The sequence below is a fragment of the Ascaphus truei genome, chromosome 4 (genome assembly GCF_040206685.1).
Source record: "Ascaphus truei isolate aAscTru1 chromosome 4, aAscTru1.hap1, whole genome shotgun sequence".
NCBI classification, from domain to species: domain Eukaryota; kingdom Metazoa; phylum Chordata; class Amphibia; order Anura; family Ascaphidae; genus Ascaphus; species Ascaphus truei.
In genome coordinates this window covers 289,133,930-289,152,650 of record NC_134486.1, presented here as the reverse complement: position 1 = coordinate 289,152,650, position 18,721 = coordinate 289,133,930, and the positions used below count along the sequence as shown (strand labels likewise).

The window sequence follows — 18,721 nt, the reverse complement described above, 5'->3', positions numbered from 1 at the left end:
TGTCACTCCCCCCCTGCAGCTCACTGCAGACCGGGGGACTCAGCTGCACGCATCGCCTGTCTCGCAGACGCGCGTGCAGCGCAGGCAGCGGGGTCGCAGCCTAAGAAACCCAAATAGCATGTTAATACACTGTTTTACTTCTGATTATGTTACAAACTGCCTCCTCTTGATAAATAGCTCCACCGTGTAGGAGAGCAAGCTCTTCGGTGCTTTAGACTCGGCTATATGATATGCAGTGGAAGGGTTTATTCCACTTTTCATCCACTATCCAGCATAATTTTATCATGGGTAATAATACAATCGGGAGTCAGGCAGTGCACATTATTTTTTCTAAGCACAAATGTTAACCCTTTGACTATCAGCGGACGCGGCAACACATTGCTGTGTAATGATATCCTCTGCCAATTGTAGCTGCTGACAACCCTACCCTCAAAATCTGATGCTCACTCAGCCTCATTGCAAAAATGTACTAGCATACACATATACAAATAAGGTATTTGTTAGTAGTCATGTAGATGTACTACACACACACACACACACACACACACACACACACACACACACACACACACACACACACACACAGAGACAAGGATGCATGCACAAAAGCACTGATACACACACTTAAGTACAAACAGATTGATCTATACCAGTGTTTTTGAAACATGTTTTTGGTTAAGGAACCCTATATTTATATTGTGAGATTCTGAGGAACCCCAACCCTCTCTAATAGTGTCTGAGATCAGATGCATTGTAAGGAACCCCAACCCTCTCTAATAGTGTGTCTGAGATCAAATGCATTGTAAGGAACCCCAACTTCTCTAATACTGAGATCAGATGCATTGTAAGGAACCCCAACCTTTTCTAATAGCGTGTCTGAGATCAGATGCATTGTAAGGAACCCCAACCTTTTCTAATAGCGTGTCTGAGATCAAATGCATTGTAAGGAACCCCAACTTCTCTAATACTGAGATCAGATGCATTGTAAGGAACCCCAACCTTCTCTAATACTGTGTCTGAGATCAGATGCATTGTAAGGAACCCCAACTTCTCTAATACTGAGATCAGATGCATTGTAAGGAACCCCAACCCTCTCTAATTGCGCGTCTGAGATCAGATGCTTTATAAATTCTTCTGTATTTGGTACCATATTCAAATGACCTGAAAACTGCAGGGAGCCCTTTATAAATGCACTAGGTTCCAAGGAACCCTTGTTGACAAATACTGATATATACAGAGATGCCAATAGATTTGCATATGTACACTAAACAAACATAAGATAAAGGATGGTGTTAGGTTGGCCACAAAGCACACAGAAAAAATATTTTTATTAAAAAAAAAAAAGAGAAAATGTAAGGCCTTATAACAAAAAGTCCAAAAGAAAAGAGACCTGACCAACGTGGAAAAGTCCAGTGCTGTTGAGAACAGAGGTCCTTTATATAAGTGGACTGTCAACATCGGAGCTACACTTCCGCGTATGCGCGCGCACCCCCCTGGGAGGTTGCTGTCTGTACACGGAGCGGTCACACGCGGCTACGGGTCGCAGGAGGTGAATCCAGCACAGGCAGTGTTGCCCATACGGATCGTATTGGATTGACGGTACATGCAGAAGCAAGACCTGCCACCGTTTGGAGTAGCATCTGGTTCTAGAGCCGGACCCTGTACCTGTGGAAGACTTATCCTTAATGCCCTTTTGCTTTTGGGCTCTTGTAAGTAGGGTTTCAATTTCTACCCCTCCTGGAGCCAAGCACCAAAGTCGCCTATCCAGTTTATTTTTCACAAAGTGCATTTTATTAAATCAATTGTTTTTATGATTCAGCATTAGGTGTTGTGTTGTTTTGAGTTAGTTTAAGTATTTTGTTTTATGTGTTTGGTTTGTATGTTATTGTTTGTCCTATCAGCAGTGAATTATTTTATAGGTTATATATATACCAATATTCATATTTAATTTTTAATATTCTAGTGTCTACAGTTATACACTATGATTGGTCTTTAACTTTTTGTTTCCCACATGTATGAGACAACAATCAAGATTATATAAAGGACCTCTGTTCTCAAAAGGCCTGGACTTTTCCACTTTGGTCAGGTCTCTTTTGTATTGGACTTTTTGTTGTAAGGAGCCGTTTTTGTTCTGTTAACTGTGTATGTGTTTTGTATCAAATCACTGAGTCCAGGCAGGCTTTTTAAAGTATAACTTCAACCTTACTTTTTATTTTTTATTACAAAAGACTTCTTTTCCATCTATGTACAAATGTACATAAACACACAGTTAAACTACTTGTGATGCTAAAATTGTAAGCATGTGCTTTTTTTATTTTTTACTTATTTAACACCCTTAACAAAGGAAACTATTTGTGACAAGTCTGTGCTGGGACCTTAACTGATAAAGGTGAATTGTGGATTAGAAAAGATTACAAGCAACACAAGTTAAATCCTCCTCTGCTCCCCCCTATTGAAGTACCCTGTGAAGGACACAGAGAGATGGTGTTTGCGCTCACAGTGCCGGGGATAGGGTTACATGAGCACAGAGAGGGGGGTGTAACAGAGGGGAGGCTCCTAACTTCTCACTGAACTTCACATGCAGCAGCAATGTGAACCACACAACTCTCCTAAGTGGGCTCTCACTCCCCCCTCCAGCACTGGGCTGTCACCACTGGAAAAATACCACTTCCCTGCTTTCCATACATGGATGCTTTCTATGAACTGCAGCATCACTCATTAACCAAGGAGTGGAAGAGTTGTATTTTTTTTTTGTGCTCGACCTGCTACAGCACCTCCATGCTTTGACCCAGCACCCCTCTGCAGATCAGCCCGGGTCCTGGCTGGAGGATGCTGGGGAGGGAGGTCAGGCTACGCTGGAGAGGTTGTGCCCTGCGCCTCCTCGCCCTGTGCCTGGCTGTCTTTCTCTGCACCCATCTCTCGGCTGAGCTGAGGCGCAGGTCGTGGCCCCCGGCCGGGCTACTGGTGAAGCTGCAGGAGCCGGGCGGAGAGGGGTACAACAAGAGGGCAGAGGAGGTCCCCAGCAAGAGACAGGTGATATATGTGAGGAGGAGCAGAGGGGGCAGCCCTGGGAGTCAGGACAGCAGCTCTGCAGCGCACAGAAGAGCTAGCAAGAAGGTGAGTGGCACCTAATGTGAGACCTCCAGGGGACAGGGTCCTTCTCTGGGGTGGTGCTGTTTATCCACTCATTGACCCTAGGCTGGAATAGCGTGTGGGGGACCTAATACGATATGCTTGTGTATGATATATGAATATGTGAAGTGTACTATGGAGGTGGGTGGATTTTTTTGTATGATTGAAAGAGTTTCCTTACAGATATGGTGGGTCAATGTCGTTTATGATTCAAGAACATCCGAAGTGTTATCCGAGGTGGCCCCAATTGTTTATTCAGGGCCTGAAGTTGGAATAATTTGAGACATGGGGAGGTCTTGCATGACACATGAATACATGTAAAGTTGGTATTGCTGGAGCAAATTTAGGACCCCATGCAGTACTTTTTGAAGGAAAGCCGAATCACTACTGTTTTTTTATTCCAATTATGCTCCCCTACTTCATGCTAAACAGGAAAAGGGGAAATGAGCAGTTATCGACCTTTTTCGGTACAAGGACACCCCAAGCGGACCCTACAGAAGTGTTGCTATGCCATTAATTGCACGAATTTGTATGGTCTATCTCCTGAATTTACTAATGGAGATGCAGCTGTGCAGGTTAAGGTCAGTTAAACAATGGGCAAAACATAGCAATTTGCATCATTAAGTCTCCTATGAAATTGCATAGACCGCTTTTGACGCATTACCAATGGCTCCATGCATGGTATCTTGACACTGTGTAGCTAGCTGGAGATGGGATTCTTTCTGCGGAAGATGCTCCATCAGGGTGGAAACATTGTCTTAAATATTAATCAATACCTAAGTGTGCAGTGAGGAATATAAAATAGTATGGCCGAGTACTCATTAGTATCCTCACTCTTTGGAAACATAGTTTCATAATAACTGTAATCATTAAAGGATTTGTATCGTAAACATCTGGGCCCATATTTACAAAGCAGTACTATACCATGCTGGCTCTGGAAGACACATTTTGACCCATTCATTTGAATGGGGCATAAGGTGTCCTCCAGCATAGGAAGGTGTCTTTTGGAATTGAACAACTTAGTAAATTCGGGGCCCTTGGGTTTTACAACTTGAGAAATTCACCATGTTATTTTAAATAAAATATTTAGAGATATGTGCCTTATAAATCATTGGGTGACTGCAGCAATTATTTGATAAGCAAACACAGGCCTCTATTCAATAAGCCACTTCCCCATGCTGTAGAAGGCATTGGTCTTATGCATTTGAATGGAGCTGAATTCTTCAGCATGGGTAAGTGCTTCACAGCATATTGAATAGGACACAGCCTTATTTTCTGCACTATCATGTTACTGGAAGAAGTATGTAATGGGTTAAACATGATTACTTAGGCAGAGGTTTGGGTTGGCATAATTCTAAATACTTATTTACAAATGTTCATGAATACTACAGTGCTCCTGTAAAACTCCAGTTGCTGCCAAAGGGGAAAGCAACACATTACGTCACAATGTATTGCTTCTGCCAATACAGGGGGTTAATTAAATATAAGTACATATAATATTACTTCTAAATACAACCATTAGATAATAATAATAATAATTGCATGTTCTTGTATAGCGCTGCTAGTTTTACTTAGCGCTTTACAGAGACATTTTGCAGGCACAGGTCCCTGCCCCGTGGAGCTTACAATCTATGTTTTTGGTGCCTGGGGCACAGGGAGATAAAGTGACTTGCCCAAGGTCACAAGGAGCCGACACCGGGAATTGAACCAAGTTCCCGCTGCGTCAAAATCAGTGTCTTTACTCACTGAGCCGCTCTTTCTCCATGGAATGGAAGTGTTTCATGTTAATAGTTTATTTACACATAGTCAGATGGAAATTACAATGGCACTTCTTAACTGGCTTGTTCAAAAATGTAAGCAACACAATTTTGTTGTTGTATGCTGCTGATACTACAGTCTTCTACCATAAGACATTTTCCAGCTCTGGAAGACGCCTTACAGCCCATTGAAGTAAAAATTCACACATTCATAGCAGATTGAAATTAATGGGCTATTCGGTATCCTTTGGAGAAGACTGCTTCGTAAATATGACCCTGTGTCCCGATACAGAACTGAAATTAGAGTGGTGATCCTCTCTCTCCTCCTCACTAGAGTGAACTAATAAGAACTTTTTCAGAGTTTTAATGACAAGTTTATTTGGAGTATATGTAAAGAGTGAAAAGATTAATATGTTGCCCTAAAAAATTGAATTTTGTCATAGAAGCTGAAAATACTGCTAATAAATTAGACATAATTACAACTAAAATAATGTAAAAAATAGACAAAATAATAGTCAAAAGCATGAACCCAAATATGTATTGGAAAAGTGCAATTAAAAAAACCTAAAGATAATTTAACGTAGAAGTATATTTGGCTCAGCCTGAAGAAAGCTACGCAGCACACATTTTTTCCACAAATGTTGTTTCAGTTTAGAAAAAAACTGGACTGATGAGTCCCAAGAACAGAGCGACAAGTAAAGGTATATTATTGTGTGTGTGTGTGTGTGTGTATATGTATAGTGTAGAATAAATGAGTTCTTCAGTATTCGGTGATACTGAAGAACTCATTTATTCTGCACTATCGCAACTGGACTAACACGGCTATTTTCTGCTATATATATATAATCTCAAGTCCCATTAATAGAGCCAGACATAAATAAGCTTGATAGAAGTTAAATGGGCTATTTTACTCCAAGTGGGATTTATGGTTAATGGGGGAAGAGAGAGCCTGTGAAGCAACTCTGGCCTGTTCACCACCACACTTATGGGAGGTATTACTTACAGTGTCAGACACGTTGATAGTAGGTCACAGTAAAAGCATAGGAACATAACTCAAATTGGATAGTACTCACTGGATAACTGAACTTCAAGGCTCCAGGGTGTGCAATCAGCAGCAGAAACAGTAGTGATATAGATGGAAAAACGGTGCACAGTATGGGGAGGAAAAAATGGAGTACAGCACATCATGGAATGAAATTAAAAACCTATTTATTGTGGGAATGACATGAGCGAACATCAAGGTGAGTGGGTATAGAATCTACACTGACGCGTTTCGGGCGTTCCTGCCAAAGAGTGTATTGTTTCAGTTTAAATTATATTTATTTCTGTCCCAACATTCCTACGTTATTTACATTATAGGAAAGAGGAATTTAGTAACACAGAAACTTTAACAGCATGTACAGAACTCTCAGTTTCTAACAATCTGTGTCAAATGTTAGAAACTTCATTAACAAGCAGTAGAGTTATTCAGTCATGATGTGTTTTATTTATTTATTGTCGACGAATGTCCCTGCTCTCTGTTCTCTGTTAATATGATGGATTCAATTAACAGATATTTTAATCATACGTGAGAGTGCAATGGACCTCTTATTTTCCTACAAATATTCTTCTGGAGTAGTGTGGGGATCCTAGTTCGTCTACTGCGCAGCTCAGTAAAATAAGTAATTTGCTTCACTTTTGACTTTTTCTTTTGTTATATTCTGTACTTAGGGCTCAGTCCCGATTCGGACGCCAACCCTTACCCTCCACAAGATTGAGACAGGTTTTACTTATTTCTTTCCCCACCTTCTCTCTCCTCCTTTCTCTCTGCCACTTTATCTCTCTATCTTCCACACCTTCTCTATATTCCTTCTCTCTCTCTCTCTCTCTCTCTCTCTTTACCGCATCTTTGATTTAACACCTTATGATGTCATCAATTTTCCGCCTCTCTCCAGCATTCGTGCTTAGGCTTTGGTCCCGCTGCGGCCGGCGGCGCGCACGGCCGCGGGCCACCAGCTGCTTGCCACCGTTCTAGTTGCCCCCGCTGGCTCCTTTCGGCGGGACTGACTGCGTGCTGTGATGCGTCAGCCAGTTGGAGCTACAAGAAGGTTGTGGTTTTGGCCAGTGTCGCGTCACGTGACATCCCAGCAGCCAATCCGATTCCCCCCTCTGCTCCGATCCCCCCGCTCCGATTTCCCCCTTCAGCTCCGATCCCCGTTCCTGTCCCCCCTCTGCCCGACCCCCCCTTCCGATTCCCCCCTTGCTCCGATTCACCACCCCCGTTTGTATTTGCCTGTGTGAGTGGAGGGGAGCAGGGAAGGAGCTGCGGGTGTGTGTCCTGGTTTTGTTTGTTAACTTTTGGCCGGCTCGGGAGGAGGGATGGGTGATGCGCGAGAGGCAGAACATTTGTATCTCCCACTCCCTACAGACCGCAAGTAGTTGTCAATTGCCTGTCAGGGCGCCGCCTGTCTGCAGTGCGGGCGCGCTGACTGAGGGAGCGGGGCCTTAGCCTTACTCTTCACATGTCTACTGAGACTCTTTCTTTGTCTCCATATCTGCCCCCAGTCTATGTGCATTATGATGTCACCGATGGAGGTAAAAACAAAGCTTTTTTTTTAATATATACTGTATATATTGCAAAGAAGCATATTTTTCACTGAAGCTTAAATTAAAGGGTGAAAAAATATATAAAATACTTAGGAGTCACCCAGAATTTTTAGGAGTGTTTTGTTAAAGGGGGAGAGGGGGCATTCGGCTACCTCCTTTCTCCCCCCCCCCTGCACCCGTTTGTGTCACTGTGTGTGTGTCAGTGTGTATCTGTGACACTCTCTCACACAGACACTCCCCCTCCAGCACTCGTGCGTTAGATGAGGTTTAAGTATGGGCAATAAAAGTGATTACTGGCTCTCACATTTATTATAATCATAAAACAGGACGCCAGCATTGTTTGGCTTCCCTCCTTTTTCCTGCCCCCTTACCACTGTCTCCCGTTAACTATATGTGACCATCACATGGAAGCAGGGCTCTCTCCTCTCCCTCCGTCACTTACCCCACGCTCACTCACTCATTCCCTCCCCCTCACACAATACCCCCCACAAGATATATACCAAAAAACTTCCCACCCCCAAATGCATACAAAAAACCCACCGACCAATACACAAAAATATACATATAACCCCCCCCACCCATACATACATACATACACACACATCATATAAAAAACAACCCTCCCAAATGCATATAAAAAAATACCCCAACCCATGTAAAAATTCCCCCAAGCCCCCCAATACATATACAAATTCCGCCAAGCCCTCCCATACATATAAAAAAGACCCCCAACCCCAAATACATATGAGACCCCCACCTCCCCAATACATATAACAAGACCCCCCCATACATATTAAAAAGACCCCCACATCCCCAATACATATAACAAGACCCCCCCATACATATTAAAAAGACCCCCACATCCCCAATACATATTTAAAAAAAGAACCCCAAAATACATATATAAAAAAAAAGACACCTTGTGGATGATCAGGCCGGGTCCAGTGGCTGTGGGGGCCCGGCGGCCGGCACTGCAACTTGAGCTCGACCACTGGCCAGGCCCGGCTTCCGGTGATCTCACGGCCGGACCCTGACTCTCCCCTCAGCAGCAGCCTGCATGCCTCTATCCCTCTGTCCCACGCCGAGCTTCCGACAGGCCTCCCTATTATGCCATCGTGCGCCGGAAGCAGAGAGCACTGACGACAGAGAGCTTCCGGCACGCTGACAGAGAGGCCGGTCGGCGTGGGACAGAGGGATACAGTCATGCATGCTGCTGCTAAGGGAGAGCTGGGGCCAGGCCGCGAGAGGACCAGCGGACGGGCCTGGCCAGAGGTTGGGCCCAACTTGCAGTGCCGGCCGGGCCCCCCCAACTCACTGGGCCCGGGAACGCCAACCCCAGCAGACCCACCTTGTTGGCGACCCTGCATGAAAGTGCAACTACTGCTGCTGCTTTATTTTTTTATGTCTATGAAACCTACCTGGACAGAGGTGCCATATAAAAGTATTATTCTTTTGATGCTTACACAATACATTTCAAGCACCACATGAAGCAGCGGCTTTGCAAAAATACTATATTAACAAGAATATTTATTCATTGTACAAATTGTGTTTATCTTGCTTTTTTCATCCGAATCCTGTTTCTTATTTTTATTTTGTAACATTATTGGAGTAAAATATTTATTTTACCAGTCTTGGTAAACTTCTATAACGTCCAAAACTGGCCCATGGACTGAATGCTTCTGCTAATTTAATTATAGTTGCTTAGGTAGCTAAGTGCCTAGAAACTCACTTGTAAGCTAGTCTAATATATATATATATATATATATATATATATATATATATATATATATATATATATATATATATATATATATATATATATATATATATATATATATATATATATATATATATATATATATATATATATATATATATATATATATATATATATATATATATATATCACAACAAAAGAAGAAATATATTAGCGCCAACCTATCACTATATAAAATCTCTATAGAGTAAAAATATAAATAAAAGTGAAATGGAAAATGTTATTACAAATAAAAGTAAAAAACCTATGCTAAGCACAGTGGATGTGGTAAAACATTTTAAAATAATGAACCAATAAAATACATAATAAAATATCAAAAAAGAAAATGTCCAGAAAAATATATGTAAAAGATATACAAATCCCAAAATGTTCCAATTGCTATCCAAAAGAGTCTCTGCAGCCCGAATGAAGGGAACACCACTTCCTTAGGATATCTACAAAAACACAGAAAAAACAGGCGCACTCATAGCGTAAAATTGTATAACAATAAATTTATGGAGTAAGGGATAAAAATGCACACTCACAAACAAAGCTGAAAAAAATGCGTTTTTGAGTACAACTCAGCCCGTTCAGATGCAGGAACCCAAGGAGGAGGACTTCGGTGTGATGTCCGCGGTGTGTCTTGCCACAATAGCCCCTCTAGGTCCTGGCAGGGACCGAGAGCCACGAGGGACGCCGCCTTCCCCTCTCTCCGGTGCTACACAGAGCATACACTGAATAGAGTCTCGCGTGAACTCGATGATGTCAGCGAGGTTTCAGCTGGGGAGAGTTCACAGTGTAAACAGGAACTTGAATGTCTGAATGGCTGGTAGCAAAATGCTAGCAAAGCAGCAGGAGTGCAATAATGTAGATGAGTGCAAATAAAATATATAACCTGGACAGTAGGCTCCACAGCAATCTCTACGCGTTTCGTCTCAAGCGAGACTTCATCAGGAGGTGGTAGCATAGGCATTACATACAGTTATATAGTACACATGACCAATAAGATCATAGGAGGCAGAGGATTAGTAATGAGATACACATGATGAGTATTAGGGTTGGATTAACCCCTATATATGCCAGAGCACACATAGATAAGGATTCACAATTTTAATCCTAAAGACCAAGTATGTTATAGCATATAGTATTAGACGCTTCAACCAATGCATAAAATATATATCACAATTATAGACCAGAAATTAAACATACAAGTCAGCCAAAAAAGGTTAACCTGAAGAGTTAAGTAAAATGTCATTGGTAGTTGACTTGCATAGTAACATATATATTATATGTATAATACAGTAAACAGATGTCAATATGTGGTGAACAATACCCTAAGTATAGAGAGATAGCTATATAACCACTATATAACCACTAAATATAGGAGGAGACAACATAGGTGCTAAAGAGACCCAGAGGGACCCGGGTAAGGAAACATGAGACCAAAAGGCTAACAGAACAACTAAAAAAAAAAAGGGGTAGACATATATATATAATGTAGGTAAAAGAAAAAAAAAAAAAGTACATAAAAATGAAATTAAAAAATCAAAAAAATAAATAAATAAATAAAAATAGAACTAAAAATATAAAAGAAAATAAACATAAAAATAAACATAAAAATAAAAGTACAAATGGAGAAAAAAAAAAAAAAAAAATATTTTTTTTGAGATAATGTCTAAATAATGAAGGATACTAGACCAATGGTGGTCACGCAAGCAAAGTCAATGGTACCCATATGAATAATGTAAATGTGAAAATGATTTGGTATACAAATATAAATGTAGAGATACTGAGCCACTGTGGTGTAATGGCACCCACAAGGAGGGAACGAAATAAATCGTTCAACCCAGACCTCCCAGCTAAGCGCCAGACCTCACAGTGGACAATTTGATGTAACTAAACTACTGTACTGATATCTATTGTGTCATTGAGACCCCCCGGAACCAATGTACCAAGAACATATATCCAGTAGGTCTCCCTGACACACAATTTTTTTAACCTATCACCCTCCGATAGGGAAGGTGAGATGGCCTCGATACCAAAGATGGACAGAGAGCAGGGATCCTTATTATGCATGGTGTCAAAATGTCGTGCTAGACAATGCGACTGAAGGCCATGTTTGACATTTCTACGATGCTCAAGAAATCTAGTACTAATCGTCCTAGACGTGTGGCCCACATACTGTAGGCCGCAACGACAGGAAATGAGATATATAATGTATGTACTCAAACAGGTAATATGATGTTTGATTTCATGTTCAGAGCCGTTAGAAAAGGATTTAAAGGAGTTAATTTTACTTAAATGCCCACAAGTGATGCACCTAGTTCTACCACAGGAAAAATTACCCTTTTTGGATGTCAGGGGTTGTGGTTTAATAGTTGGCTTAAGTCTACTTGGGGCAATCATGGTCTTTAGGCATCTTGCTTTTTTGAAAACAATAGGAGCTCGTGATGGCACCCTGGGACCTAAAATGGGATCATTTTGAATAATGTTCCAGTGCCTATTAATAATATGTTTAACCTGATAGGCCAATCTATTGTACTTAGTAATGAACTTTGGAAAAGAGTGCAAAGGATTCACGCTAGATCTGTCCACCTCTGGATCAAGGCCAGCATGATCAGGTCTGGTCCTGGACCTCTTGAGTAAGGCACTCCTATCAATACTTTGGGCGTCATCGAACGCCCTCCGCATCACCGCTACATCGTACCCCTTCTGGAGAAACTTGTTAATAAGAGTCTCTCCCTGATCGCAGAAGTCTGAGTTGAGGGAACAATTACGACGGATCCTAAAGAATTGGCTTCTGGGGATGTTGTTCAACCACTTTTTGTAGTGGTTGCTACCGTATTGCAGGTACCCATTGGTGGAGACAGGTTTGAAGTGTGTTTTACTATGTATCCTCATCTCCGACCTATCAATGAACAGCTCAAGATCTAGAAATACCACCGTATCTGGATGTATGGTATGGGTAAATTTAAGCCCCATGTTGTTATCATTAAATGATTCCAGTATATCTCTCAGTTGGCCCCTATCACCATCCCAAATAATAATGATATCATCTATGAAACGACCATAGAATACCAGACCAGCCACCAGTCGTGCATTCCCCCAAACATGGAGGTTCTCCCACAACCCCATGAAGAGGTTCGCATAACTGGGAGCAAATCTGGTACCCATGGCCGTTCCACAGGTCTGCAAATAAAAAGTACCATCAAAAGTGAAATAATTGTGTGTCAAAATAAACGTAATACAAGATAAAATAAAATCTTTTTGTGACACGTGTAAATTGGAATCTAATGATAGAAAATGATTGATGGCTTCTAGGCCCTTAGTGTGATCTATGCAGGTGTATAGAGAACATACATCACATGTAGCCCAACAAAGGGCCTCATGCAGAGAGCATCGTTATTTCAAAACTCGCCATTTTTTGTTCAATTTCGCGCAGAAAATGGCGAGTTACGAAAAACGCGCAAATTTTTTTTCCTATGTCTAAAACTCGCCTCGCGGCTGGCGAGAACCTCCATCTCGCCATTTTTAAAACTCTCCGAATGCAGAGAGGTGCGAACGGCATGTAGTGGCTGTTCGCGCCAAAAAATGGCGCGATTCTCGCATTTTTGTCGCGCCAGGAAAAGATGGCAAGATGGCGCTCGCCGCCTATAGTAAAGGGGAAAAAAAAGGCGCAAATTTGTTTTTACACGTTTCTGAAGCGCGCATCTCGCCAATTTAAACTCGCCACACGCATCCATGTTAAACATAGCAGAATTCGCACTTTTCTGCATATGGAGAATAAAACTCTCCAAAAAAGCTACTTTTTATGAAATTCGCCAATTTTAAAATTCTATGCTCTCTGCATGAGGCCCAAAATGTGTCTTTCCAAGTGATCTCAGAGGTGGAGTCAATGACGTGCAACGTGTCCTTAATGTAAGATGGTAGCAATTTCACATACGGTTGAAGGAAATAATCGACATATTGGGACACGTTCGACGTCATTGATCCCACCCCCAAGATAATGGGTCTACCAGGGGGGTGTGTGGTGTCTTTGTGCAGTTTGGGCAAATGATAAAAAACAGGTGTTCTAGGGTGTCTGATAAACAGAAAAGTGCTCTCTACTTTAGTGATAATGCCCATACTTAGTGCATCGTGAATAAGTGTTTGATAGGCCAACTGAAAGTCTACAACTGGATCTTGATCCAGTATACGATAGGATGAGCTGTCCATTAGGAGGCGGGCCGCTTCGGACGCATAGTCCTGTCTGTCCTGCAAGACGATAGCCCCACCTTTATCAGCTATGATCTTATTGGTCATGTGTACTATATAACTGTATGGAATGCCTATGCTACCACTTCCTGATGAAGTCTCGCTTGAGACGAAACGCGTAGAGATTGCTGTGGAGCCTACTGTCCAGGTTATATATTTTATTTGCACTCATCTACATTATTGCACTCCTGCTGCTTTGCTAGCATTTTGCTACCAGCCATTCAGACATTCAAGTTCCTGTTTACACTGTGAACTCTCCCCGGCTGAAACCTCGCTGACATCATCGAGTTCACGCGAGACTCTATTCAGTGTATGCTCTGTGTAGCACCGGAGAGAGGGGAAGGCGGCGTCCCTTGTGGCTCTCGGTCCCTGCCAGGACCTAGAGGGGCTATTGTGGCAAGACACACCGCGGACATCACACCGAAGTCCTCCTCCTTGGGTTCCTGCATCTGAACGGGCTGAGTTGTACTCAAAAACGCATTTTTTTCAGCTTTGTTTGTGAGTGTGCATTTTTATCCCTTACTCCATAAATTTATTGTTATACAATTTTACGCTATGAGTGCGCCTGTTTTTTCTGTGTTTTTGTAGATATATATATATATATATATATATACACAGTGCTTGACAAATCACCCAAAAATCTACTCGCCGAACCAAAAAATCTACTCGCCACCTAGTCCCGCCCCTAGTCCCGCCCCCAACCCCGCCTCTAGTCCCGCCCCCAGCCACGCATTTTAAAAAAAGCCATAATTTAAATAAATTGAATAAATTCCTAGTAAGAACATTCGTTTTTGATATTAGTTTATTTATTGTATTACATTATACTACAATTAGTCCTTGGTGTGTGTGTGTGTGTGTGTGTGTGTGTATAAATGTCGAATCTAGAAAAAAAAAGCCAGATGTGAATGACTTGTTTCCTGAACCCCTTAACTAGTGTCTGGATGCCCCCACTTCACAATATCTAAAGCAGCAATCCCACCTGGGATCTTACCTGATCTGCAGACCCTCAAAGTCCAGGTACCCTCATTCCCGCAATGTTATACATTGGAGGGGAGGTGTTCGTTACCTGTCTTCTGGGTTAGGGGGGGTTCGATGTCTTCCGTGTGAAGCTTGAGTCAGATCTGGAAGTAAGCAGTATAGGTTATTTCAGTGTAGTATAGGGCAGTTAAGATATCCAGATCCAGAGTGTGAGAGTGTGTGGGGGAGAGAGAGAGAGAGAGTGTGTGGGGGAGAGAGAGAGAGAGTGTGTGGGGGAGCGAGAGAGAGAGAGAGAGAGAGAGTGTGGGAGAGAGAGAGAGTGTGGGAGAGAGAGAGAGAGAGAGAGTGAGAGTGAGAGAGTGAGAGAGTGAGAGAGTGAGAGTGAGAGAGTGAGAGAGTGAGAGAGTGAGAGAGTGAGAGAGTGAGAGAGTGAGAGTGTGAGAGTGAGTGAGTGAGTGAGTGAGAGTGTGGGAGAGTGGGAGAGTGGGAGAGAGAGAGAGTGGGAGAGAGGGAGAGTGGGAGAGAGGGAGAGAGGGAGAGTCGGAGAGAGAGAGTGGGAGAGAGAGAGAGTGGGAGAGAGAGAGTGGGAGAGAGAGAGTGGGAGAGAGTGGGAGAGACAGAGACAGAGAGAGAGTGGGAGAGACAGAGAGAGAGAGAGACGGAGACAGAGAGAGAGTGGGAGAGACAGAGAGAGAGTGGGAGAGACAGAGAGAGAGAGTGGGAGAGACAGAGAGAGAGAGTGGGAGACAGACAGACAGAGAGAGAGACAGAGAGAGAGACAGAGAGAGAGACAGACAGACAGAGAGAGAGACAGAGAGAGAGACAGATAGAGACAGATAAAGAGACGTCAAGGCGCCGTGACGTTGACGCTGCTCCACGCTGATTGGATGTTTTCAGCCGACAGTGCTCTGAAAAACAGCTTGGCTGTCGGCTGAAAAATCCAGCGCCTCAGCATGCCTGCGGACGCTCGCGTGAGCCCCCTCTCAAGGCATTCTCATTGAGTATGCAGGGGCTCAGCGCGGAGCGTCCGCACGGCTCAGTGCGGCCTGTCCTTCTATGGACTCGGCCAGAGAGAGAGAGAGAGAGACAGAGAGAGAGAGAGAGACACACACACACAGAAAAAGAGGGACACACAGAAAAAGAGAGACACACAGAAAAAGAGAGACACACACAGAAAAAGAGAGACACACAATAAAAGAGAGACACACACAGAAAAAGAGAGACACACACAGAAAAAGAGAGACACACACAGAAAAAGAGAGACACACACAGAAAAAGAGAGACACACACAGAAAGAGAGACACACAGAAAAAGAGAGACACACAAAAAGAGAGACACACAAAAAAGAGACACACAAAAAAGAGACACACAAAAAAGAGACACACAAAAATGAGAGACACACAAAAATGAGAGACACACAAAAATGAGAGACACACAAAAATGAGAGACACACAAAAATGAGAGACACACAAAAATGAGAGACACACAAAAATGAGAGACAAAAAAAGAGAGACACAGAACACACACACAGAGAGAATGAGAGACAAAGACAGAGAGAGGGCGAGGGCGACACAGGGAGAGGGCGACAGGGAGAAGGCGAGGTCAACACAGGGAGAGGGTGACACTCACAGACACACACTCACTCAGACACTCACAGACACGCAGAGACACACTCACGCAGACACTCACGCAGACACTCACAGACACACACTCAGAGACACTCACTCACACTCACACACAGGCACACAGGCACACAGACAGGCACACAGACAGGCACACAGACAGGCACACAGACAGGCACACTGACAGACACACAGGCACACTGACAGACACACAGGCACACTGACAGACACACAGGCACACTCACAGACACACAGGCACACTCACAGACACACAGGCACACAGGCACACTCACAGACACACAGGCACACTGACAGACACACAGGCACACTGACAGACACACAGGCACACTCAGACACACAGGCACACTCACAGACACACAGGCACACTCACAGACACACAGGCACACTCACAGACACACAGGCACACTCACAGACACACAGGCACACTGACAGACACACACACAGGCACACTGACAGACACACAGGCACACTCACAGACACACAGGCACACTCACAGACACACAGGCACACTCACAGACACACAGGCAGACACACAGGCACACTGACAGACACACTGACAGACACACAGGCACACTGACAGACACACAGGCACACTGACAGACACACAGGCACACTGACAGACAGACACACAGGCACACTCACAGACACACACACAGGCACACTCACAGACACACACACAGGCACACTCACAGACACACACACAGGCACACTCACAGACACACAGGCACACTGACAGACACACAGGCACACTGACAGACACACAGGCACACTGACAGACACACAGGCACACTCACAGACACACACATAGGCACACTGACAGACACACAGGCACACTCACAGACACACAGGCACACTGACAGACACACAGGCATACTCACAGACACACAGGCACACTCACAGCCACACAGGCACACTGACACACACACAGGCACACTGACAGACACACAGCCACACTCACAGACACACAGGCACACTCACAGACACACAGGCACACTGACAGACACACATGCACACTCACAGACACACAGGCACACTCACAGACACATAGGCACACTCACAGACACACAGGCACACTCACACACTCACAGACACTCAGTCTGTCACTCACACACTCACCGGGTCGCACGTGGCAGCAGTGGGGTCTCCGCACGGCAGTGGGCCCTCCACATGGCTGGGGTGCCTCTCCAAGACATGGGACACACAGCGCAGCGTGGGCCTCAGCAGCAGCAGCAGTAGCAGGTCCCCCCCCCCCCCCATCCCTCCCGAAGCGGCCGACGCCGCAGCACGCTCCCCGGACACCCCCGGGCAGCAAGCGAGGATCGGGGGCAGGTGATTAGGGGGAGATCATGGGCAGGAGACGGACTGGCGCAGGAGGCGCGCACGGGGGAAGCTGGGTTGGCACTTCCCCCTCCGTCCCACGTGGGGAGCGGAGGGTGCGTGGGGCTGGATCGCGCGCTTGTTTTGGGCTTCCCCCTCCGTCCCACGTGGGGAGCGGAGGGGGGAGGGTGTGGGGGGGGGGGGGCTGGGTTGCGTGCGGGGCTTGGTTTGGGCTTCCCCTCCGTCCCACGTGGGGAGGGGGGGAGGGATGCGGGGGATTCTGGGTTGCTGGGGGGAACAGGCAGCGCAAATGGCAGGACACTCTGCTTGCCCTGTACACGCGCGCCGGGACCACAGGAATCGCCGCCATTTTTTTTAACTTTTTTTTAAATGTCATTAACAGGCACCTGGCCGGGCCCCCCCTGACTCACGGGAGGAGATCAGGGGGAGGAGATCAGGAGGGGGAGGAGATCAGGGGAAGGGCTCTTCCCCGCGTTAACCCAATCAGGGAGGGGGATTATTTATTTATTTTAAAAAAAAATTTGGCACGAGCAGGGGAATTCATAGAGCTGCAGCACGGGTCGCCAGCTGCCTAAATCCACTCGCAAAGGGCGACTGGTTATCATTATTTGTCGAGCACTGTATATATATATATATATATATATATATATATATATATATATATATATATATATGCTGCAGATGTTATAAACGCTGTCAAAATGTTTTATGATTTGTAAGTCTTTCCATTTATCCAATATCACATTATAATATCCGTCTTGCCCCTCTACTCGTAACTGTTTTCTGATCCAACCCCTTTGGAAAACCCGTTGAAGAGCCAGCCCTGTTCATATCAGCTGTGGATATGCCTCCAATATTTTTTCCTTTCTTAGATAAAAGCTGCTAACTGTCCTGTACTGAAACCGGTATGTAGTGTGTATTGCTAATTGTTTTGCAGTTGGGCTTTTTGGGGTTGTGCTTGCAGGTCTTAATTTGGAAAGACATTACAAAGCCGTTAATTATTAAACAACCCTTCAAATGGTAATGTGTCACATGGCCAATAGCACTTTTTTGCAACTCCAGTCTATGTGAAACCATGTGATACTGTAGTATTGGGAGGTTCAGCGTATCACATGTATAACACCAGACTGAGTACCAGTACTTCTTTTTATTGCCATACATATACATACACTTTTTATTTGAAGTTAAAAAATATATATTTTAGGAAGCCTCTCTCACTTTCTTATTTCTCAGTATAAATATTGTATCAATGTTTATAAAATATGGTCAAAATTGTT

The 18,721-nt window shown here is 44.0% G+C and overlaps 1 protein-coding gene across 3 annotated transcripts in view; it reads left to right on the top strand.

Moving 5' to 3' along the window:
* Positions 1-2,591: 2,591 nt before the first annotated feature.
* METTL24 (methyltransferase like 24) overlaps positions 2,592-18,721 on the top strand; it is a 156,506-nt gene continuing 140,376 nt past the window's right edge. For all 3 annotated transcript variants that reach the window (XR_012801121.1, XM_075597611.1, XM_075597610.1), the window contains exon 1: positions 2,592-3,117. Coding sequence is in view for 2 of the 3 variants with exons in the window: in XM_075597611.1 (XP_075453726.1) it covers positions 2,830-3,117 (288 nt within the window). In the remaining variant the exon portion in view is untranslated. The remainder of the gene's footprint in view (positions 3,118-18,721) is intronic.